This window comes from Uloborus diversus, chromosome 4, assembly GCF_026930045.1.
Source record: "Uloborus diversus isolate 005 chromosome 4, Udiv.v.3.1, whole genome shotgun sequence".
Classification (NCBI taxonomy): Eukaryota; Metazoa; Arthropoda; class Arachnida; order Araneae; family Uloboridae; genus Uloborus; species Uloborus diversus.
The window spans coordinates 20,948,071-20,975,936 of record NC_072734.1 but is presented as its reverse complement, the minus strand read 5'-3'; the positions used below and the strand labels follow the sequence as shown (position 1 = coordinate 20,975,936).

Here is a 27,866-nt window from a genome sequence, read left to right as displayed (position 1 = left end):
TCATTTTTCTTTGTAATTTAAAATTTCACTTACTTTTAAGAGCCATGTTAATACTGAATCCCTGTATGCAACAAATTTGTCTTTTGTTTTGCCACATGATTGATCAGCTAATTTTGAAATTACTAAACCTAATGTTGTTAGAGACCTGCAAAAAAATAAATAAATAAACAAGAGTTTTTTTAAGTTTTAAACCTACTGTCAAACAAGACATGATAATATAGCACAGTATTCCTACATTCAAAAAAAAAAAAAAAAAAACCACAAGCAACAAGAGATATAGAGTGGTCTAAGTTAGTAGTTGAGCTATAACCTTGACAATGTTTCCCTTTTTTGGGGGGAGGGGGGGTTCAGTGAAAAGGAGCTGTGTTATTGGCACGGATTTGAGTAAAATACTTTTGTGAAACTATTACCAAAATATCTTGAATTCAACACAGCGCCAGTTACCATTCTCTATAACCGGAAAAAGAGGTAAACATTTATTGTCAATGTTGGTTGCTCAATTTGTTAGAGCTACATTATAAAAAACTTCATAAAAATAAATCAAAGCAACAATATATTTTTGCATATTAAGTACGTCAACAAAATTATAAAACAGTAATGGATCAAACAGCTACTTTTGTTAAATTGTTAACAAATGAAACATTTGCCATTAAAAGACAAATTGTCATACATATCTGAATGATCCAAATAAAAATAGCTTTATCAAAATTGGATGTACTATGTACAGAATCAGTTCGGAAAATAATGCTACATATTACTATGAAGCATTTGTACATTGCAGATAACTTAATCTATAAAGATTGATGGTGGTATAAGTCAACTAACAAGAAGGGACGCAGAGAGCCAAGGCGGGCTCCTTGTCAGTTATGTTGCCGGGCTCCCTCCCGTCCCCCCCCCCCAAAAAAAGAAAAAGAACAGGGGGAAAAGAAGAAACAAATGAGAAAAAACAAAAAAAGGGGGAAAAGAAGAAAAAAGGGGGAGGGGGAATCAAAACTGCTTACTAGAAAACAATTACCTCTATTTTTAGGTGCCACAACAGTAAATACCAAAAGAGTACATTTCACTAAATCTTTACGTTTTCTCTTATTCAGAGCCCTTCCCCCTCCCCTTTTTACTTTTGCCTCAGTGTTGCCCCCCCCCCCCCCCAAGGTCTCTTGCCCTAGTTTCCGACAAGGCTGACATGGCCTCTGGTCGGGCCTGCTGACAAGCAAATGCCTGCTCAGTTGTGTCTAAGCTCTCTGAAATGAAGGATGAATTATTTCATAAACCTTGGTTATGTCTCTCACACAAGTTGCTATGCAGCACTGATAGGAACAAAAAAAAAAGCTGGCCAAATGTAAGACAGTAGACCCTCCTTTTACGCGGGGGTTACGTTCCACGGAAATGCCGTGTAAATCGATATCGCGCAAATTGAGACCTAATAGTAGTGTTAAAATAGGGGTAAGGTTCTGTAGATAAAAAAAATACTTCATTCTGGTGACGACTAACTGTATGATAAGTTTAAAGTGTACTTATATCGATTTCTATGCTCAACATGTAAAGAGAAAACATAAACTAATTTCGTGTTCTGTTTATGAAGAAGAGCTGGCTACGATAGTCTTTTGGCAGTCATTAAGAATTTTTCTATGTAATTCTTTCAGAGCATTAAAGCATCCATGATCACTTGCGTCATTTCCATGACAGAATCTTAATTCACTAACAAATCAGAAAGATCATTTTTACTGTCTAGGAATGGCTCAAAGTGTTCAATGTGAACCTTTTTGGTTGTGTGTCACCGAAGTCGGTATCCTCGTTGATTTTGGCCTCTTTTGTCACTCCTAAAAGCTCTTCTTCCAGTGCGTTCTGAAATGTGTGAGTTTAATCACTTTACTTCTGGAAAGAGCTTTGGAACCAATCACATAAAATGTCTCCAGGGGGCCAAGTTCGGTTATTAGCATGCCAAAATGCAGTTTATCACGTGTAGTCAGCAATCTTAAAGAGTTTGGATTTTGAAAGATTGAAAAATGTTATATGTTTGCATTGCCACATCCGCGTAAAACCAAAACTCATCTGCGTAAAATAAAATAAAAGTGCAAATCTTAAACCACGTAAAATAAATCCACGTAAAACAAGGGTCTACTGTATGCCATAGTCGCCCTACAGCCTTGACTTGACTCCAGCAGTTGCTTTTAATTCTTTTGTTTGAAATCTGCTCTGAAAAGATATCTTTATGGAACATATGACAACAGGACAGTAACTTATGAGATGGCTTAAACACACTTCCAAGATGGCTTCATAGCTTGGAATTCAAGGTAGAACAGATGCTTAAGGACAACATTTTGAAGAATTTTAATATATTATTCTTCTTATCATTACATTACAAAGGTGCCCATATAGGGGGTAAGTAGGGTCCTAGAGCTCCCCCCCCCACCCATCAAATTAGAACTTGCTTGCTTTTAATGCTTTTATCTTTGCAAAAATGTAAAAACATTTCTTCTTCAGCCATTAATGAATAAATCATTAAAAATGTCAAATTTTAATGACTTTAATCTGTCCTGAAATCGGTTTCCATGAGGAAAATATCCCACTAAACCATGGAGAAAATATCTGATCCCTCCCCCTCTTTACAATTTTGCATATGGGCGCCCATGTTACATTAACAAACGCTTTTTAATACTAATTGACTTGATGACATTACATTCAAAACATCTTTTAAGTCATTAGCTTTTGGGGGAATTTTTAATGTCTGAACATATTTACTGCATAGTTATCTTTAAAAAAGTATTTTACTTTTTACACTAGAGTAAAGAAAGTTATTGCACATACACATTTTGTAAAATGCCCTTTGAAACAAACTAAATGATCTAACACATTGAAACATTTATAGCTTTACACTTAACTCTTAGCCATTGAATTATTCTTATTGTTTTCAAATTTTGCAATATGAATCACACATTTGCATAGGTTCTAAGATACTTTTATGCCATGCTTCTTCGTAAAAAGTTAATGCTTCATCATGCTATTGGTTGGCATCTGCATGTTCAATCATAGCAGGCAAATATAATTCCATACAGCAGAAAAGACCATGTGACTTAAAAGGTGGATGTGACAACAGGGACCAAAAATCGCGCACTTTTTAAAAGTTCTTTCAACATTTTGAGAGAAGGCTCTTAAGGTGATAAAAACTATCATTATGTTTAATGAATAATGAATAAACAGACTATCTTACTTATTAATATTGGAGCCTTCCTTCAGCCTTTCTCCTACAGCCCCCGTTTTAATAGCTCTTTCACTTCCAGCTAAATCAACTAAACTCATTTTGGATACTTTTTCACCAGTCACCTATAGGTAAATGATTGAAAAACATGTTACACAAAAACTTTTTCAAGGATGATCATTTAATCATAAAATAATATTAAGTATGACACAAGGACCCAGAGGAATTTTTCGATGCTTTAGCTCCCTCTCTAAGCAGAGTCTCAGCTGGAGATATGACTCTGTGCCAGCTACAGCAATTTTACTATGTATTTATGCATGCTTTTGAGTTCCAAATTTTAATTGGCAATATTTACTCTTATGAGGAACTATTGACATTATGTTATTATTAACAAAATAATAACATAATAAACTTAAACAAAAATGTTTCACTCTTTTTCATTTCATAAAACTTTCTACAAAATATGTTTTGCTTTTTAAACTACATGAACATATTTTAAATTTTCTTTTATAACTCATTACTTATTCATTTACTCATTCTTTAAAATTTCCTTTTCTCAACTTTCTAAATCAAGTGATTAAAATTAATATAAAAAGAGGCTACTAAATTAAAAAAGGGACTACTGATCACTGGACAAAAACTAAAAACTTTTATTTACAGGTTTATTTAAAAGACAGATTATTATTTTTATTTTACTTTATTTATTTATTTTTTATTTATTTATTTTTTTTCTTTATTATTTATTTATTTTTATTTTTTTGAATAAAGATGGTTAAACAAATTAGGAAGCTCAGGAGCAGGGAAAAATTTATAGCCACAACTCGAAGGAAGAAAAACAGCTCTGGGGTGATACAGGTCTGAGTTCCTGCTTCAGGTTTGAGCCCCCAGTGTGACAATATAAAAAATTTTAAGAGAAAAAATTAGAAAAGACATAAAATAGCAGAAATAAATTGAAAAAAAAAACTGTCTCTTTAAAATTAAACTTTCATCACAATGAAATTCGGTAAAATAAATTTTTTTGAGCAAAAGTAGATTCATACCCCACTGTATTCATCAGATACACTGCACGTCAGGGTGATAGTAAAAACGGCATGAGACCTGCTAGACTCACTGTTCATATTTGTAGCTGCTACTGTCCGAGATTTATTACCTTCTGTCATAAGATTATTAATTTCCTAGAGAGAACAAGAAAATGGAAAACATTTTATACATTAAGAATAATTAATACAACTAGAAATGAAACTAGAAATGACAGAGATATATAAAACTGATGCACAAAACTTTTCTACACATGGTATGAATAATTACGTGACATGTTTATGTGTGCAGTTGCAAACTCTTATATTGTTAAAAATAAAATTGTTCCTGCTTAAAACCTTTTCATTAATTAAGCTAATTAATTAAAACCAGCTTCTGAATTATTTGTTCCAACAAAATATGCTAATTATGTAATTTTTCTGAAGACAATTTCTAATAATATTCAAAAATTTAATGAGCCTACCTATTCAACTTATTACGGTTCATTGATATTGAAATTCCACATTATTTTAGCAAGAACTTATGATATTAATTGGGTTTAAATTTTTCACAATGGAAATTTCATCAAACTAATAAAATACTATCCGATCTTTTAACGCGAAACCTTACTCGAATTTGCGCATGCGTCAGGTCTCTTCTGATTTTATCAAAACAGGGGTGATAGCAAGAATGAAGTAAAGAGCAAGCAAAAACTGAATGCATCATGAAGTGCGCTTCCTTAAAACATCACCCCTTTCTCAATTGGAGCCGTTCACAGCTGTTAGTCGCAGAGTTCGAGAACAGACAGTAGCAATATTTGAATTTTAATTTCAACTGCTAATAGTATTGATTAGCAGTACTGAGTACATTTTTATTAAACAAAACTATTGTAAAAAAAAGAAAAATAATTCAACGAAACAATACAATGTTCAGGAAACACGTTTCCTCAAATTTAAGATTGAATATACTGGCTCATAAAAGTGTTTTCAACACAATGTCATAAGATTTTAAAAAATTAGAAGTATTATTATTAAGACATGAAAGTTTATTGACATAAATTAATTGTATCTTCTGCTTGCTGTGATTTTTACTCAGTTTATTCAAATAAAAGTTGTAATTGTAGATGTAAAGGTATAGTCTGTGTAATTTCAATGAAAACATATTGAAATATAAACCAACCTCATAGGAAGAAACAGCTAATGTTGACAAGCCATCTACATATGGACCTAAAATATTATGTTCTCGAACTTTCAACGTCTGTTTGCAACTAAAAAATAAATAATGAAATAAAAAGATACGGACAAATTTTTGAAAAACATAATTCAACACAGTTATCAGCAAAAACTGACACAAGAAGCCATTTTTGAAAAATAAAATATTATTGTAAAATGATTGATTAAATTATAACTAAAAATGCCTCATATAGTTTGTTGTTACATTCAAACCTTTGAATAATGAGATCAACAGATAATTACATCACAGTTTATGATGAAGAGACTGCAAACCTAAAATTCAAAAGTGAAAGTGTGTATGCCACGAAAAAAACATTCACTTAGGCTTAAATTTCAAAAATTCAGATAAAAGGATTATTGAATTTTTTGAAGTTGCAAATTATTTAAATAATTTCACAGAAGATCATAGGTACTAATATCTGTATACAGAAGTATTTCTTCCTTCTACTTTGTAATTTATAACTAACACCAATCTCTTTGAGGTTGCAAGAGAAAAAAAAAAGCAGCAAAAATAACCAAACGACTTGATCCCCCCCCCTCATAGTAAAAATAATTCAATTTTTAAAACATTACAAAATGATTACAATGGGAATTCTGCCCCCCCCCCCCCCATTGAAGAAAAAGAATTTGATAAAAATCCACATTGCAATTGGAACGAAATGAAAATTCCATTCCCCCTTCTCAGCAGAAAAAAAGAAGAATTTAAAAATGAAACATGCATTACAATCAGAACAAAAACGAAAATCCTGCTTCAACTCACTGCAGAAAATATAATTTAAGTACCCATTACAATTGAAGAGGGTAAACAGAAGAACAGGTTATGAGACATATGATTACATTTTGAGATGGTTGTTACAACTCTATAATATGACACCATCTACACTACAAGATCATCTCAAAATTCAAACAAATGTCACAATACCCTTTCTTCCACTCACTCTTTCAATTCGAAAAATAAATAAATAAATGAAATACTACTCTCCCTTGAAGAAAAAAAGAATTTAATTAAAACATGCAAATGGATTCAATAAATACAAATAAAACTTGTCTATGTATTTAAATTTAAAACAAAAAATGTAGGGACCACCAACCCATTTGTTTCACAGAGAAAGAAAATAGCTTGAACTGTTTGAGAAAAAAGCATGTTCAAGAAAGTGGTGTCTGAACATTAATAAATGTTCATGTTAATGGCTGTGAGTAAAATTGTTCATTTTGATATTTTAAAACTTTACAACACTTTTAGTGAACTAGACTGTGATGCATAACTTACCCTTTGGGGTCGAGTAAATCGTGAACTTTTTCATTGTAAATCTCCATATAGGAGACTTCAACTTTGTAGTCCGATTCCTTCCCTGATGCAAATATGCGTTCGAAAAGAGCATCACAGAGTCTTGGAATGAGGCCTTTATTGTCTTCAGAACCCATCATGGTAAAGGATTTACCGGATCCTATAACACAAAAAATCATTCTTTAATCAGCTGATGAAAACTACCTAATGCAAAAGAGAAATAGCAATTTGTCATGATGCACAATAGAAAAACACAATAAATCAAAATCAACTATGTAGGGGGAAAAGTTCATTAAGTTATTTTTACAGATTGAAGAAAAGCAATATGCATCATCAGAACAGCACATATTCTAATGACATTATCTTGAAAAACAAATTAAGAAGATGTCAGACAGCTATGCATTATTTATGCAGTAAACTCCCGATTATTTGTGGAATTGGGTGGCACAAGTGCCCAGATAACAAAAATCACTGATAAACTGCAAAAAGGCTAAAATGAGGAACAAATAAGGTAAAAATTCTCCTTCTTCAAAAATTGGGCTGAATTGATGCATAATACTTTCTTCAAGCAGTGAAAATACATACAGTGCTGTAAAAAGGTTTTGTATTTTTGCACAACACAACTTGGCATCAAAAAAGAACAAGTGTATGTGCGATGAAGAAAGCACAATAAATAAATAAAACAAAAACAACCGAGTTTAAATTTACAATTTTTCGACAAAAAAAAAGAAAAGAAAAAAAGCCGTTGGTAATTGATTTTAGCTGCGAAAATACATGTTCCTGATTGTTGATTGACTCGCGTATACTGATAAACTGAGAGAACGTAAGATAAAAAGAGCCAGAAGCTAGCCGAAACAAAAGAAACCGCTGGCGGAAAATCGGAAGTTTACTGTAGTTACAAATTTTAATTAGAATCTATGAATCTTGTCCTGTTCCAGCATCATTTCAGCTATGCAAACTGCACTGTTGTAACTAAATCCGCATTAGAAGCTGGTACAGTTGGTGCTGATGTTAATATAGTACATACATATATATTAACATCATTATCAATTATATATGACTATATTCATATATATATATATTTAGTCTACATAAGGTAGACTAAATATTTTATTCAAATTAAAAACAAACTATTTTATTTTTTAGTTGGCCTTGTACTCAACTTACCAGTCTGTCCATAAGCCAGGATGCAGGCGTTGTAGCCTTGAAAAGCGTTGTCCAAAATATCTGCTCCAAGGCTGTTGAAAACTGTTGCTTGGCTTGCATAGTGATGATGATTTTCATTGAAAGACCAAAAACACTGATCAAATGCAAAACTCTAAAATGGATAAACATGTGAACGAGTTTAATTATACAGTTTGATGCTTGAAAAAGTGGATAATTTTTCCAGGCTCTATTTTGCATAAGGTTTATCTAAATACAGTTTATGAAGATCAAATGATCGAAACTATTAGTAGATCCAACAATGAATGAAAAAAAAAAAAAAAACACAGTTGAAATTATATTAGATGCTAGAGCATGGCATTACTGTCATGTTTTCAAAACCAAAGAAAACAATTCTAGCCCCCTCTCCCCCCATTCGGTAATATAAAGTACATTCTTAAAGAAAGCTTGAGCTACGAGACCTACAATCAATTTAGTTGCGTTTGTATAGTGATACTGAAAAACAATTGACGCTAAAAGCTTATATACATGAAAGGAGGGTATTATGGAATAATCATGCAATAAGGATCACCAAAGATTTGGCTCTCTATTTATAATATATATAGCAAGGGAATATAAATTACTCAAAAAGAACTCCAATCCCAGTGCAATTGCTGTGCCACTCACTAGAGATCAAAGCGTATTTTATGACTTTCAAGAGCTTTTGCAAGCAAGTTTACAAACATTTTAATCAACTAGAACAAATGTGACTTGGACATTGATACTAATTAAAATATACACCAGAGGAATTGTAGTTTGTTATACTGTGGTCGTTTTTTAACTTACAATGTTTTGTCCACCAGTTTAAAGATTCATTTTTCAAGATGGCGAGTCCGGTGTTATGGAATAACAGGCATTCCGCAATCTGCGATGTAACCCTGTTCTTACAAAAGAATCCTGATGTTATTGTTCCTGATGCCTCTAAATCGACAAATGTTTTCCCACCCACCTTCCAGTACCTTAAAAAAAGCAGAAGTCAAATAGAGGCAGAAAAGCTGAATCTTCTTTTACACCAACCTCAAATAGAGAAAGGAAAGCTGAATCTTCTTTTACACCAACCTCAAATAGAGGCAGGAAAGCTGAATCTTCTTTTACACCAACCTCAAATAGAGGCAGGAAAGCTGAATCTTCTTTTACACCAACCTTAAATAGAGGCAGAAAAGCTGAATCTTCTTTTACACCAACCTCAAATAGAGGCAGGAAAGCTGAATCTTCTTATAAACCAATGTAACTCTCCAACACCATATAAAATAGTTAAAGGATAAACTGAGAGAACGTAAGATAAAAAGAGCCAGAAGCTAGCCGAAACAAAAGAAACCGATCATTCAAAGTTTTTCAATGGTTCAAACCACCTATTCCATATTACCCTTCATTTGCTATTTATTTATTAAATACTTGTTTTCACTGCAACAAAATTAATAAGTAGTTTTTTTTTTTTTTTTTTTTTTGCAGGTGACAGTTTATTACAGATAGCTGTCGTATGTGTTCATGGTGATTTAGGGATTTCAGCCAAAAACCAGTTATTTATAGAAATGTAAATGATAATTCCATATCATTATCCTTTTCTCACCTATATTGTATAACACTTGTGGAAAACCTTTTTTTGCTACCATTCAAATAATTTTTCGGAAGTGGGAGGTAGAGCGCTCAAATAAACTATTGAGACCCTTTCAACACCTTTAAAACAATCTGCTTCCTCAGATTTTTACCAATGATTCAAAAATTCTATTTCGGGAAGCATTTCTGGTTAGCCTGCTTTAAAAAAGCCTTTCAGAAATTTCTTCAATGCATTTGTTTCCTTATTTTTATGTCAAAGAATTTCCTTTTAAACATTGACTGCAATTAAAAAAAAAAGAATATAAGAAAATCAACTGCTGTCAATCAAAGAAAAAGGAAGCTTTCTGCAACTTCTTTCAATTTTTCAGTGAGCTACGAACCGCATTGTGACAAGATTATAAATGTTTTCATCTTTAAAAAAAATATGTATAGTATATATAGCACTCAGTTGGAAAGCCTCGATTCTTCTGCTGCTAATTCTGCATTGTTTACATTATCAATTTCCAATGAAATCGTCCGCCAAAATAATACAACACTTACATGGATAAGTCCTCTGAAGGCTACTTAAAACAAAGATGTTCTTCATTCAGTGCGTAACTCTGCCGTGTGCAGGTAAACGGTAGTATCTGCAGAAATGAGTTTTCGAGATATTTGATGAAACGCGTTTTGGATTCAATACTAACAATCGGGAAAAGTTGGAATTAGACGCCTTTTTCGCGCCTTTATTTCAGCGGAAACTAAATAAGTGAGCTTGTACAATAAACATAACGTACAATAGATGACAAAAATGCAAAAAAATGAAAAATCTGCAGTTACTGCCCTTTACCTGCACACGGCAGAACTATTCTTGAATTTAGAAAACCCATTATAATTTCAAAAAAAAAAAAAAAAAAAAAAACGACAGAGCTTCTTTAACAACAGTAGACCGCCGATTATCTGAAATCCGCTGAACCGAACTGTTTAATTAGACGGATTCTTATCTCTTTTTTAAAATTTAGAAAGTGAAACTAAAAACATTCATATGATCAATGAAAATTGAAATCACAACAAAATATAAACTTTCAATGAAATTAACAAATAGAAAAGATCAAAAAATGTTTGAAAGATTTTTGAAAATTTTAATTGTCTGAATTAACAGTTGTTCGTCTCAGCTTGGATAAGGTGTGAAGAAAAATTGCGCACGAATAATATTCTTTAAATCTTTCTACCAACTACTAAATTTTATTTAAAAAAATACATTTGCTGGGCTAAATAAAACTACGCATAAATTTCAAACATATTAGCATAAGCAGTAACAACTCCGAAGTTGTCTGTTCAATTATTCGAACTTTTGCTTATCCGAACTAGGGCCCGTCAAAGTAGATTTGGAGATCCTTAATTTTACTGTGATTCGAAATCTCTAAATATTAATTAATATCTTAAATTTTTCCTTAGAAGCTTCGCAATATGTAAATAACCTACCTCAAAAATCGCAAACGATAACTAACTAACAATTTTAAAAAATTATAGCACAAGAAATAAGCAACAAGTTATTAACATTGTCCAGCAGAAAGCTCTGTGTTACTCGAATATTTTTAAGTTACTGCATTGCCACATATTTGAAAAGTTTCGAGAATTTTTTTAAGTAGAAGTTTCGTAATTTATCATCAATCCTCACAGCCCAGATAATAATGGAAATAATTAGTCATCAAAGGGTAGACAATAGTATTCAGTAGCCAACTAACAGTAAAATTATTAGCATAAATTTGTATATTTTATTCGTTTTTTCTAAATTATTAAGTTATTATTGGAATTTCAACATTAAAGCGTTTTTTTTTCTTTTTAAGCAATTTTAGACACTTTAATACTTGAATTACAATCTGATGCCGAAAAACCACGATTACAAAATAATACTCACCTTAGGTTGCTTTCCGCTGTAGTGATGAAAAGCCACAAGTTAGGAACAACACATGGAAAAAAAGAAAAAAAAAACATGTTAGAATATTTGATTAGATTATTTGAAAATATTATGTTTCTGCTGCAACCCAAATTCAAAATAATAGAATACTCCTCACTTTTTGCAAAAAAGTTTATTCTAACCAAATGTAAGTGCCACTTTTCTTAGACCTTAAAGTGTGCATTTCATTTTAAATATACACAAATAAAAATAATCTTAGACAGAATAACCAAAAAGTTTATTGTGATGAAGGTTTACATTGAGTCAAAAAAATTAGAATATTCAGATTAAAGGGGGAAAAAACACTTTCAAAACAAACAATATCAATACCAGAATGCGTCATTTTTTTTTGCTGGATTCAATGCTTTAATCCTTTCACACATGGATTTTACCAACTGGATTTTACCATTAATCGTTTCTGACACTGTACCCATCATACCCTCTTCAATGCGGCAACGAGCTCAATTTTGTTTGCGGGCACCAGGTCTTGAACCGCTTTTTTTTTTTTTTTTTTTTATAGATTTGACGGTACCACAAATTCTTGATCGTATTGAGATTGGTAGAGTTGCTTGACCAGTTTAATACCGAAATTCCTCTTTCTGTTTAAAATCTATGAGTCGATTTAGAGACATGACACGGAGTAGAAGATAAAATGTGTCACTAAATGTGTAACTGCTGTGTCTCAGATGAAGTATCATGCAGTATTATTAATAAACAGCATAAGTCACGCATTGTTTTATTTTAAGATACATATAATTTCCCAATTCCAGCAGCCCTCATGCACCCACAAACCAAAAAGCATGCGCCAAATTGGTGAGAACGTCTTACAAAAGATTTCTCATATGCTTTTCTTTTTAAACGTCAAACCCGAACACCTGTTTTTGTTCACAGATATTTTAAAAAAAAAGGTTAATCACTGAGTAGAATACTTTTCCAACCTTGTTGCCTCTGTATGAGTTTCTCTTTGCTCGAGCAAAGTCGTGCACGTTTCGGCTTCATGTTTATCTTTGGTCTTACTTCATAGATCAGCATTTAAAACTGCAATTTATGCAATCGTCCAAGTGTAGTTGGCGTGGACAAGATAACTATACATTCTTTCCAACACTTATCGATGTAAGAAGCATTTTTCAACGACTATTTTGTAGGATTTACTATAATTTGGGTTCATCTCTGCCAGGTGTTATAATTTTTCTACCTCGTTTACTTTGGTTATTTTTTAAGTGGTCAGTCCTTCTATATTCCTTTAAAATCTTACATACCATAGATTGTAAAACGTTCATTTGAATTGAGTTGGATAGTTTTTCTTCTAACTTTAAGAAATGATACAATATGTAACTTCGTTTTCTTTCTACTTATCACCTTGATGACCCATTTTGAGCAATAAAAGTTTTTTAAAAGAGCGTAAAATTATCTGGGCGCTTAACTCCATACTTGTGACAAACTATCGGTTATGATGTATGCAAATATTTTCGCTACTTTTTAAAATTCACATTGAATGAATAGATTATTCTAATTTTTTGACCCATACAAAAAATATATTATTTCCAATCTGTTAATGATCCTTAAGTTTTTAAAATAATATTTGAAAAGTTGTTTAAATTGATTTACCCATTCATCAATAACGAGTTTCACTCTTTTTAATTTGCATGCGTTCATTTTTCCAGACTCATGGAGAAGTTTTGTTCAAACAGTTTTGATATTCTCTCTATTATTTTGAATTTGGGTTGTATAATACTCTTAATGTTTTTAAAAAAAGAGGTAGTTATTTGATTGAAGTTTCAAACTCTTTTATATTTTAAAGAGAAAAATAAATTCAAGAGACGTTTCCGTATACTAGTTTTTTACACTTGAGTTTTTCTAACTCCAGGAAGTAGTCAACGATAGCCTGCCACGAAGAATAGCAGCTTTCATTGAGCAAAAAGACGTCACATGAAGTTTTATTTATTTATTTATTTAAAAAAACTTTTTTTTTTTACTTCCAAGGTAACAAATATTCTTACGTCATGATTCAATAATTGATAATAAAAATGATGGAATACCATCTACTAAGCCATATTAGCATTTTTTGCAATGTAAATGCTGTAATCCGCATCAATATAGTGCGGTGCAGTATATAACAGTTTTAAATGCTGATCTATGAAGTAAGACCAAAGATAAACATGAAGCCGAAACGTGCACGACTCTGCTGGAGCAAAGAGAAACTCATACAGGAGCAACAAGTTGGAAAAGTATTCTACTCAGTGATTAACCTTTTTATGGCCACACCACAGTAATTTCAGCGACGATCTCAATAAAACACAAATAAAATTCATTAATTTTCTTATTGTGATTTCCACCCGTATAAAATAATTTTCAAGAGCATGCAATCAAAAAGAAAAAAGGTCGAGTGCAACTGGTATTGGTGGTGAAGATCTGAGCTTTTAAGTTCATTAAGTTAACAATTATTTAAGTTAACTATTTCAAACAAATCTAAAAAAGTTCTTCTGCCCTTATATAAAAGTTTGGTAAGACCCCATTTGGAGTATGCTGTTCAGTTTTGGTCTCCTTATCTTATGAAAGATATTAATGTATTGGAAAGGGTTCAAAGGCGGGCTACAAGGCTAATAAATGGACTTTCTAACTTAGATTATGATTCCAGGCTTAGAAGGCTAAAAATGTGAGCAAAGAAGAGACCGAGGGGACATGATTCAGTTGTTTAAATTTATTAAATTGAAAGATGTTACGGGACTGAAGTTTAGCACTGAAAACAGGACAAGGGGTCGTTGTGTTAAGCTATTTAAATCTCAGGCTAACATGGATATTAGGAAAAATTATTATTTTAGCAGGGTAGTGGAACCTTGGAACAGCTTACCGGAAGAGGTGGTAATGAGCAAGGGAGTAGATAGTTTTAAGAGGGCCATTGATCTTCACTGGGGATTGTAAATTGACTAGGACCAGTCTAGCCAGAGCCTGTTGCTGGTCGTCACATTTGTATTTGTATTTGTATTTATTTATTTATTGGCTGTTTTGCTCATTTTCGAAGAGATATCGAAAACAGTGTTTATTTAAAGCTTAGAAAATAAAGTAAAGTTTGACTAAATTAGGAGCGTAGCATTAAAGTAGTTTTTTACAATTCTGAAAGTAGTCGCATTGGCGGCAGTTCAAGTAAAACAAAGCTGCTGAAACACTAATATAGATGAATCTGGATAGCAATCATAGGTAAGGAGAAAAACATTCGATGGCGACAAAATTTAGTAAGCAAGTTTCTACTAAGTTCCACCTGCATACCATTTTTGTTATAATCCTTGCATTACTTCTAGCAGTCAGGTTAAGGAAGAAAAACCTTTGAATGAATCACACAATTTAGAGCGATTGGCGCCAAAAGCTATCAGCACAAGGTTTCATCAGGATCCATGAGAGTACCAAATTTTGTTAACTTCCTCAAAACACGCATCACGTAATGAGTTAGATCAATCACAAGATATCTGATTTCAATTAAGAGTTACACATTTTTGTCATAGCTCAAATTTGCAGCCAACCCCCCCCCCCCCCACACTTAATAGTTTGATAAATTTGGAAAAATTAAGAATTCCAATGATTCTTTTGAAAGCGCGGTTGGAAAGCATTTTTCCCCCTTCAAGAAAAAAATTAAAATCTAGTTTTTTACGAGTTGTTAATGGTTCCCATTTAAGTGATGATTAACCAGCTATTTCCCCCCACTGTTTGTAATTCTCTGAAGTAAACTTAAAAAGAAATGTAAGTCCACACATCAAACTTGCAAGGGCAGCTCTATGTTTTATTCACGAGTTGAGCAGGTTCCTGAGTAAGACATATAACCAGCACGATGCCGCCCCCTCCTTTATCTGATATCTCACTTTTTGATGATGAAGGTTTCTCTCCCTTCCAACCATTATTATCGGTTCAAGTACGCAGCTCAATGACGAAGGATATAAACAAACCACACCACAGAAAGCTCTATTATTGTCACGAAAGAAAGAATTACAACAAGGGTAATAATCGTTATCGTGTCGTTAGTGGCAACACATTTAAAAATAAAAAAGGAAAAGTCGATCAAAGAAAAAGTAAAAAATGAAAAAAACATTGGGCAGAAAGAGGGGAAGTATTTACTCTGCAGAAAAAAAAAAAAAAAAAAAAAAAAACAAGGATCTGGCTCCAAGGTTGTATCAGCTCGTACTGGAGAAAAGTGGGAAAGTAATTTCTTTGGCGATATTTTCGGTAGCCGAGGGCCAGTATTCATTTGTTTAATTTTTATTATCTTTCAAATCATAAAGCAAAAAGAAAACGAGAGATAGCTAAAATGGAAAGGAGCATTGCAAAGCACCCATTAAGAACGAGCAATTAAGAACAAATACATTTTTGCAAATGTATATGTTAAATCCGGCAGTAGATAGGATAAATCGCTAAAAACGAGGTGACCATAAATTTTAAGCAAAAAAAAGGGAGGATTATTGCTAACAAATGTTTCAGCGTTACAAGGAGTCCCCGGCACAAAACACATTAAGCAATAATTTTCAATTGTTGTACTAACATTGTATGGTATCGTAAGCAGGGCCGACGAGAGGCCATGTCAGCCTAGTCGTAAATTACGGTCCTGACCCTTGAGGGGTCTGATTCAGAATCGAGAAGAATAAGTTTTATAATGGAGGGGGGAGGCTGATTATCAAACTGATAAAGGGCTCCGATAATGAGATTGATTTAAAAAAAAAAAAACTCTCGCTTTCAAGATTTATTTTTTCAAAACTACAATTTTTAAATCGATTTTTTCATTCTTTAATCCCATGACTTGTTTTCACACGCCGAAAATTTACAAAACGGTAATTTTGTAAAACTATTAAGGAGAAAAAGAAAACTTCCTTTTTTTTTTTTCATTTTTCCCCAACTTCTTCAAAACATCTATCTTCTATGGAAGAATATCTCAAGTTAAATATTTAAGTATACGATACATTAAAATGAATATTTGATTCAGTAATAGGAGAGGACTAGAAGATGAAGACATATTGAAGTACGTGCGAAACTTAGGAATCTTTGAAGAAGCAATCGTTTTCCAAGAACTTATATCTTCTGAATTTCTTACGTCATTTGCAAGAGGAAGAAAAATTGTTGGCTGATAATTTCTCATCGTTAGAAGTCATTTTAAAATCTTTTTACTTTTTTCATAAATAAAAAAAATTAAAAAATCGTTCTTTCAATGAGCATCATAATAACTTATTTAAAAAAACAACGCAACAAAATGTATGGGTCATTTTCTATTTTTACCCACATGCAACATTTTTAGCATGATTTGCTTTATGCTGAACATGACTGACTTCTTATCGACCGACTTCATATCATACTCCACAGACTTATAAGCTCAGATTTTACAGTAATTCGTAAACCAGAAAGATCAGTTTGCTTCTAATGAATACACTATTTATTCGCTAGAAGACAGTTTCATGCGATTGCTAGTGAAAGAGACCACAGGAAAAAGGGCACAGAACCATAGAGAGTTGCCTTTTTCAATGGGGGGGGGGGGAGGGAGCAGTAAGAGCGTGAGAATCCTGGGTTTTTGAAACTCATTGGTACTGATTTAAACAGGTAAGGAGAGAAGGCTGTCAATTAATAGCATAAAAACTAAAAATCTTCAAAAATTGAAACCAAATTATAAAATCATCGATTTCAATACGTAGTACAAAATGTAGCATCTAATTTGGAATAAAATTTCCGACCTAATGTAGCGACAAATTCGGGACGGACAGAGTATTATTTTGATAATAAATTATTTCCAGAGGAAACGGTCGAAAAGTTTAGAGGAAAAAACTCAAAAACTACTAAATTAAAAGAAAAAGACACTTTCCAACTTCATTTTCAGAGAAGCACAAAGCTGTGAAAACAAAACATTAGTTTCAACACTAGAAAAGAACTAAACAACATGCCCAAATGAGCAAAAGTGGTTTAAACCACAACACGATAAGCTGGTACTTTCTAAAATATTCACTCGAGATAATGATCATAGCAAGCATAAACACAAATAAAAGAACAGAGCATCTATCAACAGAAAGTTAATTAATCTCGCGCGAATTAGTGCAGAAATATGATACGTCACATTTGACGGTATTAAGGAAGAAAGACTTATTGATTTCTTCCTTTATTTTACATTTAAATCTATTGTGTTTATAAGTATTAGGAAAGCTAATATGCGACATTTTCTCTTCCGAATTGCGTGTTTGTGACTATGCAACTGAACGATTGATTAGTTTTTTTTTTTTTTTTTTTTTCCAGTTTTCCCGTTTGAATTAAACTATTCACGGCTGATCTACAGTATGTTCCGTTGAATAAACAGGATATTTCGTAGAAGTAGAAATAGTGCGTGCAAGTCGGGTTTAACTTGCAGAATGTAGATGGGGTATTTTCGCGAAAATGAGACATATCATGTCCGAGGTTTTGAAAAAAAAAAATTATCAATTTCAATAACTCTACCGCTAACATTCCTTTTCTGTTTTTTTTTTTTTTTTCCCTTACTGATTCTCCACTTTATTCTGTACAACCAAGTATCAGTTTTGTTTGTACCATAAGTAACTTATAAAGTGTTGGAAAATATTTTTTTTTTTCGGAAGAAGAACGAGAATATTATGCGTCTCAGCTTCAAATCATTAGGAGTTAAAATATGATTTAAGATAGATTGGGCTAAAATGCAACAATAATACAAATTATCAGTTATATTGATCTTTTACGTAAAAATAAAATTACAACACAATTTAAAGGGTGACGGGGAATCCCGCAAAAAATAGTTTATTTTATTGACGTCTCGACATTTTTCACATTTCGCATTGTTTACTCTGTTACAGACAGTTCGAAAATAAAATAAACAATTGCATTGTATCTGGTACAGAAGAAGAAGACCGTTTTAACCACTCTGAGGTTTTAACACACACATTAGAACAAAGAGTTTTGTGTAATAGTATAGATTTTGGCGATATATAGGTTATTTCACAAAGTTAGAAAATAATATTCAGAATATATCAATATATTTATACATTGGTATAAATATTTACTACAATGAATATTAAAAACTCAAATTATGCAATTCAATATATATATTGTAATCCACAAAAAATATCTTTCATAGCTGCATTTTCAAAAAGAATAAGGTACTTTTCTACTGTGAATACTAATTGTCACTTAAAAGCTTTAAATTCAGATGGAAAGATAAAAATCTGTTTAGCAAAACATAATTTGCCAAATAAGTTATGTTTACACAGCAGAACAGAGGTTTTTTTTTGTAAAACTGAAAAACCGATTGTTAACTTCTGAAAAGTTGAGCGTTTTATGCGGAATTGCGTTACATAGATCGGCGTTATATAGATATTTTACCTGCAATATCAATCTTTGAGAAGACTTAGTAGTTATATATCCGTCGTGTTTATTTCGGTACATTCAATTCTACAGTCAACAAAAAGGTGAGTTATAACGATTTTATTCTGATAGTTAATTTGAGCTCTTAAATGTCCACTCGTTACATATGTATTAATATTTTTTTTATTTAAAAAAAAGCTCCTTTTTAAAAAAAAAAATTTCAGACTTAACAACAGTTTTAGGATATATATTTCATTTTATGCTGATTCTGTAGTTGTATCTTTTTTTTATGGTCAGAGTAATTTTATAACAGGCGTTTTTTTCCACTCTGTAACAAGAAGTGGGCAAAATATTTAAAACTCCTTCATAAAGTACGTATGTACAAAGCATTGATACCTGATAACGCAAAATTAAATGGAGAATCAATAGAAGAAACAGGATAAGTAGGTGGAAACTATTTAAATTGATCAACAAAAATCAACAGCATCGGACATGATTTATGCTACTTTCGAAAGACTAACTCCTATCTTAAATGACTGTTTGATCAATGTTAAAAAGTGCGTGACACACTGCCTCTAACATTCTTAAATGCATTAAGAGAAAATGGCAAAATGATAGAGGACGGTAAGTATAACAAAACGGAAAGCCAGGAGCAAATGCTTATTGCAGCAGCTAAAAGCAATCGCACGAATGAATGCACATCATCATGACTGGAAGTGGAAAGGATAAAAAAGAGATTAAAAAACTATTACAGAAAGGAAAGAACAAAATGAGCATTTGTCACACAGGTGACCCATTTCTATCGTTGAGATCGATTCCATGCCTTAAGGTCATTTACACGAAAAGACGAAAAAAGATAAAATGTGATATGAATCAAGAAAAAGTGAAAGCAAGTCAAGAAAAAATAATTCCACGAAATATTTTTTAAACCTACAATCACTATTATGCTTTTCTATTGTTAATAATATAGCGCAGGGAAGTCATCAAGTTTCCTTAAAAAAAAAAACCTGCTCATCCAGCAGGCTGTTCCGATGTTCCGAGATGGTTCCAGACCTCCAAGATGTTCCAATGCAGATGAGCAGGAAGAGCACAAAAGCAATTCCAATAAAGTTTAGCTTCTACAGAAATTTTCTTCTTTTAGTATGCTCGCTATTGTTCTCTCGTATTCTAGCCATGGTCGTCGATCATGGAAACAAATAAGGATAGATTCAGCAGCGGACATACTAAAAGACAGAAACTTTTGGTTGTTCGTGGCTGTAGTCATCCTACCAACCTTGGTCAGTAGAAGCCTTGAGCTTCAGCACTGTTTACACAACCCCAGGCTATTTTGCACTATACTAGTCAAGAGTAGAGGAAACAAACCACTTGACAACATTTTACTTTTGAAAAGACAGCTTTACTTCACTGAGAAAGCAAAATTCATTTTCATGTTTCATCGACAAACTAGAAATTTTTCCTTGGCAGAATGGTTTCCAAATTGTACACACTATTTTTTTTTTCCTTTTTAAAGTTAAATGCACTAACTCCTCAAATGCACATTGGTTGCCTGCGAAATATTGACATACATGACAAAAACATCTAAGATGAATGACACATCGATACAATCAAGGAGGCACGAAATTACCTCTCGTAAAATTATTATAAATCATGAATTGTAGAAAACAACACGAATAGCTCACCAAATAATATGCATTTTATTAAAAGCTAAATAAAAGTATCTTCAAATGCACATTGGATGCCTACCGCCTACAGTATGCAGACATACATGACAAAAATAATTGACAAAAATGATATACCGGTAACAATCAAGGAGGTACAAAATTATCTCAAGTTCGCCATCATACTGATAAAAGCTGACGTCACTGAATTAGTAAATCTTTATATCTAATTCGTCAGAAAACATACAATAACTGCAGTCTTTGAAAGTCATGCAGTTCTGCCTTAGCCCTGGCGTAATGGCGGTAACTTATTGCTTCAGAAAACTTGTTGTAAGTGACTTGAATTGCTCAAGTAAAAGGGGCAACATAATGAAAAAAAATTCATTCCAGCTTCTATTTTCAATTTGCTTTTTATTTCCGATTTAAAACCTACTTTAAGAGAGAAAAAAATCTTCTACAACTACTAAACGTTACAATAACACAGCTGCAATTCTCAAGGTTTTTAAAAAACAATCTAACCCTACAAAGAAGAAGCAAAAGAAAATTAATTAGATTCTGGCACATTTCGCCGTTAATTTGGTGTTTAATGTGCTCGCCATCTAAAATGCAAATAAGCAAGGTGAAAGGAAATTGCTATTAATTATATGGAACGTAAAGGAAGACATAGAACAGCAACTTTACAAAAATGCGTGGCATTAAATGCATTAAAAATGCATGACAATTAACTTTTCCTGAAGCTTGTAAGAAGAGTGCGTACACTATTTGCAGAAAAAATCAAGGACTTTCACGGGAAAAAACAAGGATGTGGCACGAATGACAAAATAGAAACAAATCACACAAACTAACATAACAAGTCAGAAAGATACATTTTAATTATATTTAATATTTTTAAATCAGCATATGTAATTGCAAAACATGTTAAAGTTGCAAAATACATTCCCTTAAAAAGCATACCCGTTTTTACCAATTCGGTATACGGGGGCAAAAATGCATTTCTGCTGAGAGTAAGAAAAGGTATTTTTACCCTTCTTTCCCCCTTTAGCAACCCTCCTCCCCCCTTTTGTGACTGAAACTTCCTACATTCCACACTTTACTACAACAATTGCAAGCTTGATTCCTAGGAATAAGAAAATCAAGTATTTGTTTCTTTGAAGACTTTAAAAAAAAAATAAAATAAAAAATAAACTTACACGGTTTGGCAGGTCGCGCATGCACAATGTTGTAGATGAAAGACGGCAAATATTTTTGAACACAAAGCAATAAGCAAACAGCTCTACGCAGGGCCAGATTAAGGTACGGGACCAGGACACCAACATTTCGGGGGGGGGGGGCATCAAACTTGTAGGTGAAACTTTGATTTTTGACTCATTCCATATCGCACTATAGCCAGATGTAAATATTAAATCTAGAAAAAAAAATCCCTATAAAAATTTAATCTCTTTCGCAAATCCCAAAACCACACCAAGTTCGTTCTATATTTACAACATTTTTTAAGTTATACCATAGATAATTTTGATATTAATGGCTTTTTCCAACGGGCAAAGTTTGACGACAGCTTATATTATCATATTTAGTTATCGTAATACTATGTCACTTCTATTTTTTGCAATATAAGGTACCACAAAATTCAACACAGATATGTTAATAAGCAAGTATTAAATATTTTACTCCATCTACATATAAAATAAGCTCAGGTTGGGGGCACCAAATAAATATCATGCCCAGTGTCTGTAAAAACTTTAGTCGGGCCCTTACTCTATAAATACGTATAATAAAAAAAATTAGAACCATTAGGTAAGCATCTGTTGGATCTTATTTTCATATGATTTAAACTGAAGCTAAAGTAATATTAAACTAAATCCAAAACAATTAAAAGTGGATTTGAACAACATTCAATTTACAAATAACATGCGATGCTTTTCAAATACTATATTATATAATTAATTGAAAGAAAAACAGAATAACAGAGAGCTACTTCATTAATTTCAACATAAAAGAAGCATTTGCATTAGATTTACTCTGCCTGATTGAGGTTCGAATTAAAGAAGTCTGTCTACCTGTCGGTAAAAAGTGTGAATAGTTAGCAGAGAATAATTAGAATCTGCAGATTTTAATCATGTTGACAGTGTGTCGGTAAACGTTTTTGAAACGAAATTAATAATTATTTTAAAAACAATTACGGAACAGTTATTTTCAGTTCTTTTGTTGAGGAATTTAATTTCAATTTGGAACTAACTCTTTTAATTAGAATTATTTAAATGTCAAACTATAGCTAGATATTTATATTATTATAACTTTTAACACTACTCAGAAACTCCGCTAAAATCTAGTATTAATGAAGAAATCTCAAAATTTATATGTATATATAAAGGGTGTCCCAAAATTAACGCAAGATTTGAATTTGCCACCATTTTTTCCATAAATTGTTGGCAGTCATGAAAAAAGAACAATTTGACAGTTGAGAGTTTAGGGTTAGTAAAAATGGGGTGTTATTGTACCATACAGCTAGAGAGAGAGAAACATTTCAATTACTGCATAAGGCATTTCCTAGTCGCGTACTCTCTCATTTCGGTGATCAGAATTGGCACCCTAGATCGTGTGATTTAACATTATTAAATTTCTTCTTATGGGGTTATTTGAATTCAAAGGTCTATGTCAACAAGCCCACAACCACCCGTGCATTACCGTGTTGCGATACCGAGCGCCAATAACAGTAACTGCTTGACCAGCCTCAACTTTCATTATTTTTGAAACAATTGTTCAATAATGAAAGCGCGTTATTGTATCGTATAACGCTCCATTTTTTTAAACCCTAACCTCTCAGCTATCATTTTTTTTTTTTCCCAGAGATGCCAACACTATTTTGCGCAAATGGCAACAAAATCAAATCTTGCGTTAATTTTAGGACACCCTTTATATATATATATATATATATATATATATATATATATATATATATATATATATATATATATATATATATATATATATATATATATATATATATATATATATATATATATATATAACAACGGGAAAAATAAAATTAATTTTTCAACTGAGTAAACTGAACCTTGGTACCTACAGCAGAGTTGTAAGAAATTAAATGCAATTAAGACAACAATAACATCGTGAAAAACGAGTTCTTTCTTTAAAAAAAGGGTTAGAATTTTTTTACACGCTCTGCTGATATATCTCCAATTTTGTTTCGTACATTAGATTACAAAAGTTGAAAATACACACAATAATATCAATGTTACTAATTAAACTTATTACTTCCAGAAGTTGCGACGAATAAGAAACTTTTTTTTTATTTTAAAAAGTATGTCATTAATATACATTAAATGACACTTAGTTTTCCCATCCTCTTGTAGTTACTCTGTTTAAAATTTGATCACAAATAAAAGGACCCTTTCCAGCAGCTAATAAATTAGCTAATGCAATGATGTAACTTACTAAGCCAATTAATATATGTTTGTTGATTTCACGTCACCGTCGCTTCACCATTCATTTTGTGACTGCTAGATAGCGAGCCGCATGAATCATTGCCATTGCTTGAAAAAATATTCTCTAAAGTCGTGTGTTTGGTAATAAATATTATCGTCTGCTTTTTTAAAATTTTGTCTGCTTTATATCAATTTGCAACTTCAGAGCTCGAATGCGCTACCTTGCGGTGATTTACAAAATAGCCGAAAAAGGTAAAACATTGCGTTCCATGTGTTCCATTTTGGGTAAAAGAAGCAGTTTGTTTAGTGTATTTTTTTATTTGCGTAATTCATCATTTGGAATCGTCATCCGCAACAGCGCAACATCAAAAATATCTGCTAAAAAAATGCAAAAACAATTTTTATTTCTCATGTTCTGAGTGAAATTGAATAAATATTGGTTTTTCATTTCGATGAAAAAAAAGTGGACTTAATAACATTGGCTGGACACTTGGGCCATGCTGAAAATTTACTGCTTTTAACTAACCTGATTCCACATACAGTGGCTCCCCATAAGTGTTCGTACACCTACGACTTTCAATGAAAAAGGCCCCTATGCATTGGTTAGAATTAATATTTCAGAATAGGTATTTAACTATAAGATTTATGATCTATTTTTAACAAAACTACACGAAAATTTTTAATAAAATATTAAAACTTAATTTTTTAAAAATCAAAAACCAAAAAGTGCCGGAAATTTTATTTCACAAAAGTCTTCGTACACTTTGAAAAAATGTCAAAAAATTAGTAAATAATCTAACTTTTTACAAAATTATTATTTAGTAGAATATCATGCAGTATCAACAACAGCTTTTAAACATCTGGGAATAGATTTCATTGTTTTTTCTTTCTTTTTTTATGCAATTTCTGAGTAAGTGTTCAGCCGCACTTCTAGTTTTACTGTTTCTAGTTCGCTTTTCGTTTCAATGGTGTATTTTCGTAATCTAGCCACCAGATATCTCCAAATGTGTTCCGTTAAGTTTAAATCTGGCGATTGAGGAGTTATTTCTCAGTTTAAAGACAATTTTTGCGGCACCAAATGCAAACGTGTACTTCTTATCGTTATTTTGATTGAAAAAAAACAAAGTTGTTTCCGAATGCCAAATTTTGGGCTAATAGTTTAAAATTGTTTTTTTGAAATATTTAAATGAACAGCATAATTTATTATTTCATCAAAAAATTCCAAATTTCCAAGTCCTGGTGCTGTTATGCACCCTCACACAAAAACATCTTCACCGTCCTGATTAACTGGTCCAGCTAAGCTCTTAAGATTAAATTCCTCATTTTTTCTTCTATTGACAATTATACAACAATTTAACCCAAAAAAATTGAATTAATTTTCATCTATACGTAAGACGTTGTTCCAAAACTTTTTGAGCTAATTTATCATTGATTTTACGACGGAAAGCGTAAGCTTACTGTTTTTCGCACGAACAAGACAACTTCTGCTGGAAGAGGTCCCCTTTAATCCAGCTAATCAGAGAACTTGGCGAACAATTTTAGGTTAAAATTAAACGTAAAATGTTTCATTTAATTCTGCAAAAACTTTTTCAGCGCTCAAATGTGTATTTTTTATAATTTTTTTTAACTGTAAACCTCCGATCACGCTTTGTTAACTTTGCCAGTTGACCTTTTCTTACCTTGTTTTCGATCCGATTCTTGTCTTTAAACCATTTTATCAAGCACTTCACTATTGAATGATATAAATTAACTAATTTAGAGACATTTCAAACCAATTTATGGCTACAGTGAGGGAAAAAATTCAAATTTCGAATCGTGTTTGTTGTTTTCTACGCATACCTGCCAATTAAAAATAATAAGCAGAATATTAGGGAATAAATAAACAAAAAATTAAAGCCAAATGATATCACAGTGTCAACACAAGGCAAAAATAATAAAAAAACGACATGTGATAATTTTAACCACGAATTTATACGAAAATATTTGAGTGTACGATGACTTTTGTGGGGTATTTTTTCTGTCTCATCGTTTTTTGACAAATTTCAAAAATAAAATTTGACAATATTTTGAAAAAAACTATTGGGTTTTATTCAGAATGGCATAAGATTGGTGTGAAAAAAAAATTGGATTTCATATTCGAATTCAGTTTTGAGTTATTTTAGTTTTACTACAAAATTTCAAGATGTACGAACACTTTTGGCAGTCACTGTAATTGATTTAAATAACCTTGTAACTACAGCATCTTACTGAAATGGACAGTGCAAATAAGTATTCTTGAAAACATTTATCGCAGAACGGATTGAAAAACCCAGAAAGAACGTTAAGAATTTGAACAATAAAAAATAAAAACTCGGAACTTTTATTGCTAAAATACTGCTCCAACTTTACTTTACTGCTCTAAAAAGGCTGTCAATTTCACCATATCTCGGCAAAGAGTTTCGCCAAAAATCTGTTTAGGCGGTTTAGGATTATGGTTTTAGTATTGTGTGAAAGACAAGAATTATGTATCTTGACAAGATATTTTCGTTTATCAGTTAAATCATTTCCATGACGAATGAATTAAATGCATGATGATTTAAAACAGAACTGCCACTACATATCCGTGAGCATTTTGTAGATGATTCACACAGCATAGCATGACAGAATTTTATCATTTAGTTGAAAAATAGGAACATAAGAAACAGCGAGAATTAAAATAAACCGATTTGAAGAAATAACTCTATTACATAAATAAAACAATTTGCCCCCCAGCTAAATAAAAGAATGAAATATCATCTTCCTCTTTTGATATTCAATCATATAGTCATAGAAATAAATTATCTAGTATTGAATGTTGCTCTTGACAGTCTTATGGTCAGGTATGTGCACTATGTGACAAAAATGTCAACAAATTCTGGAAATGTCACGAAACTGGATATAGTAACACAGTACAAAATGAAAATGTTGTTCGAAGCGAACCAAAAATTTATGAATATCGAATTCAACATCGTGAAAATGGCTGCTTCAGAACAACTTACTGTGTTATGCAATAAATAAATACCTTTGTGCCGAGGAATAACAGGAAAATATCCAACGTTGTTTAGCACAAATAAACAGATTTCAGAATACACGTGTTTCGAGGTTTCAAGGAACCCTTTTTTCAATTCAAAGGTGTGAGCTTCTAGATGTAAAGACACCCAGTAAAAGCTGGGAGCTTTTACTGGGTGTCTTTTACTGGGTGGCGAATACACGTGTTTCGAGGTTTCAAGGAATCTCTTTTTCAATTCAAAGTTGTGAGCTTCTAGATGTAAAGACACCCAGTAAAAGCTGGGAGCTTTTACTGGGTCGAGACACTTCGAGACACGTGTACTCTGAAATCTGTTTATTTGTGCTAAACAACGTTGGATATTTCCTGTTAACTTACTGTGTATTTTACATTAGTTTTTTATTTTCGTAATACTTTTTGATTTCTCATTCTTTTCACATGGGTCAGAATAACCAAAAGACTTTGAAAAATCTTTTCAAAATAAGGAAGAACAAAAAAAAATCATACATACGAACAAAAATTTCTGTAATTTACTTAGCTTAGAAGCAATTTATACGTTACGGGGTGCGTTTGTTTTACCTTTTTCATCCTCCATTAGACAGTGACTGCAGCGTCCCCTATAGTTTGCTGGAGTTGCGAAACAGATTTTTTTTTCAACCTTATCTTTTATGTTTTTAATAATAAATTAAAGCACATTTCTAATCGCATATACCACCAATTTATGTTTTGATGAATGCTTCATTATTTATTACCACATAGCTTTTAAAATAATACGATTAATTAGTGTCCTTTTCGGACAATATTTAGTGCAAATAAAAAATCTGAAATGGACTGCAATTCATGTTGAATTATAAATTTTAGAACGAAGCAGTAATCAACAAAAGAGCATAGATATTCGAAAATGAAAAGAAAATGTTTCAAAAACAACAAAAAAAATTTTAAAACCTAGATGTAATTCTTAATTTCAAAAACTTTA

General features: G+C 32.0%; 1 protein-coding gene across 2 annotated transcripts in view; it reads right to left on the bottom strand.

Annotated features, from left to right (window-relative positions):
• LOC129221132 (kinesin-like protein KIF13A) overlaps window positions 1-27,866 on the bottom strand; it is a 209,222-nt gene that overhangs the window by 66,702 nt on the left and 114,654 nt on the right. For both annotated transcript variants that reach the window (XM_054855576.1, XM_054855577.1), the window contains exons 3-9: window positions 11,391-11,406; window positions 7,901-8,051; window positions 6,716-6,893; window positions 5,393-5,480; window positions 4,237-4,371; window positions 3,209-3,321; window positions 34-145 (exon numbers count right to left, since the gene is read on the bottom strand). In XM_054855576.1, coding sequence (XP_054711551.1) covers window positions 34-145; window positions 3,209-3,321; window positions 4,237-4,371; window positions 5,393-5,480; window positions 6,716-6,893; window positions 7,901-8,051; window positions 11,391-11,406 — 793 coding nt within the window. The remainder of the gene's footprint in view (window positions 1-33; window positions 146-3,208; window positions 3,322-4,236; window positions 4,372-5,392; window positions 5,481-6,715; window positions 6,894-7,900; window positions 8,052-11,390; window positions 11,407-27,866) is intronic.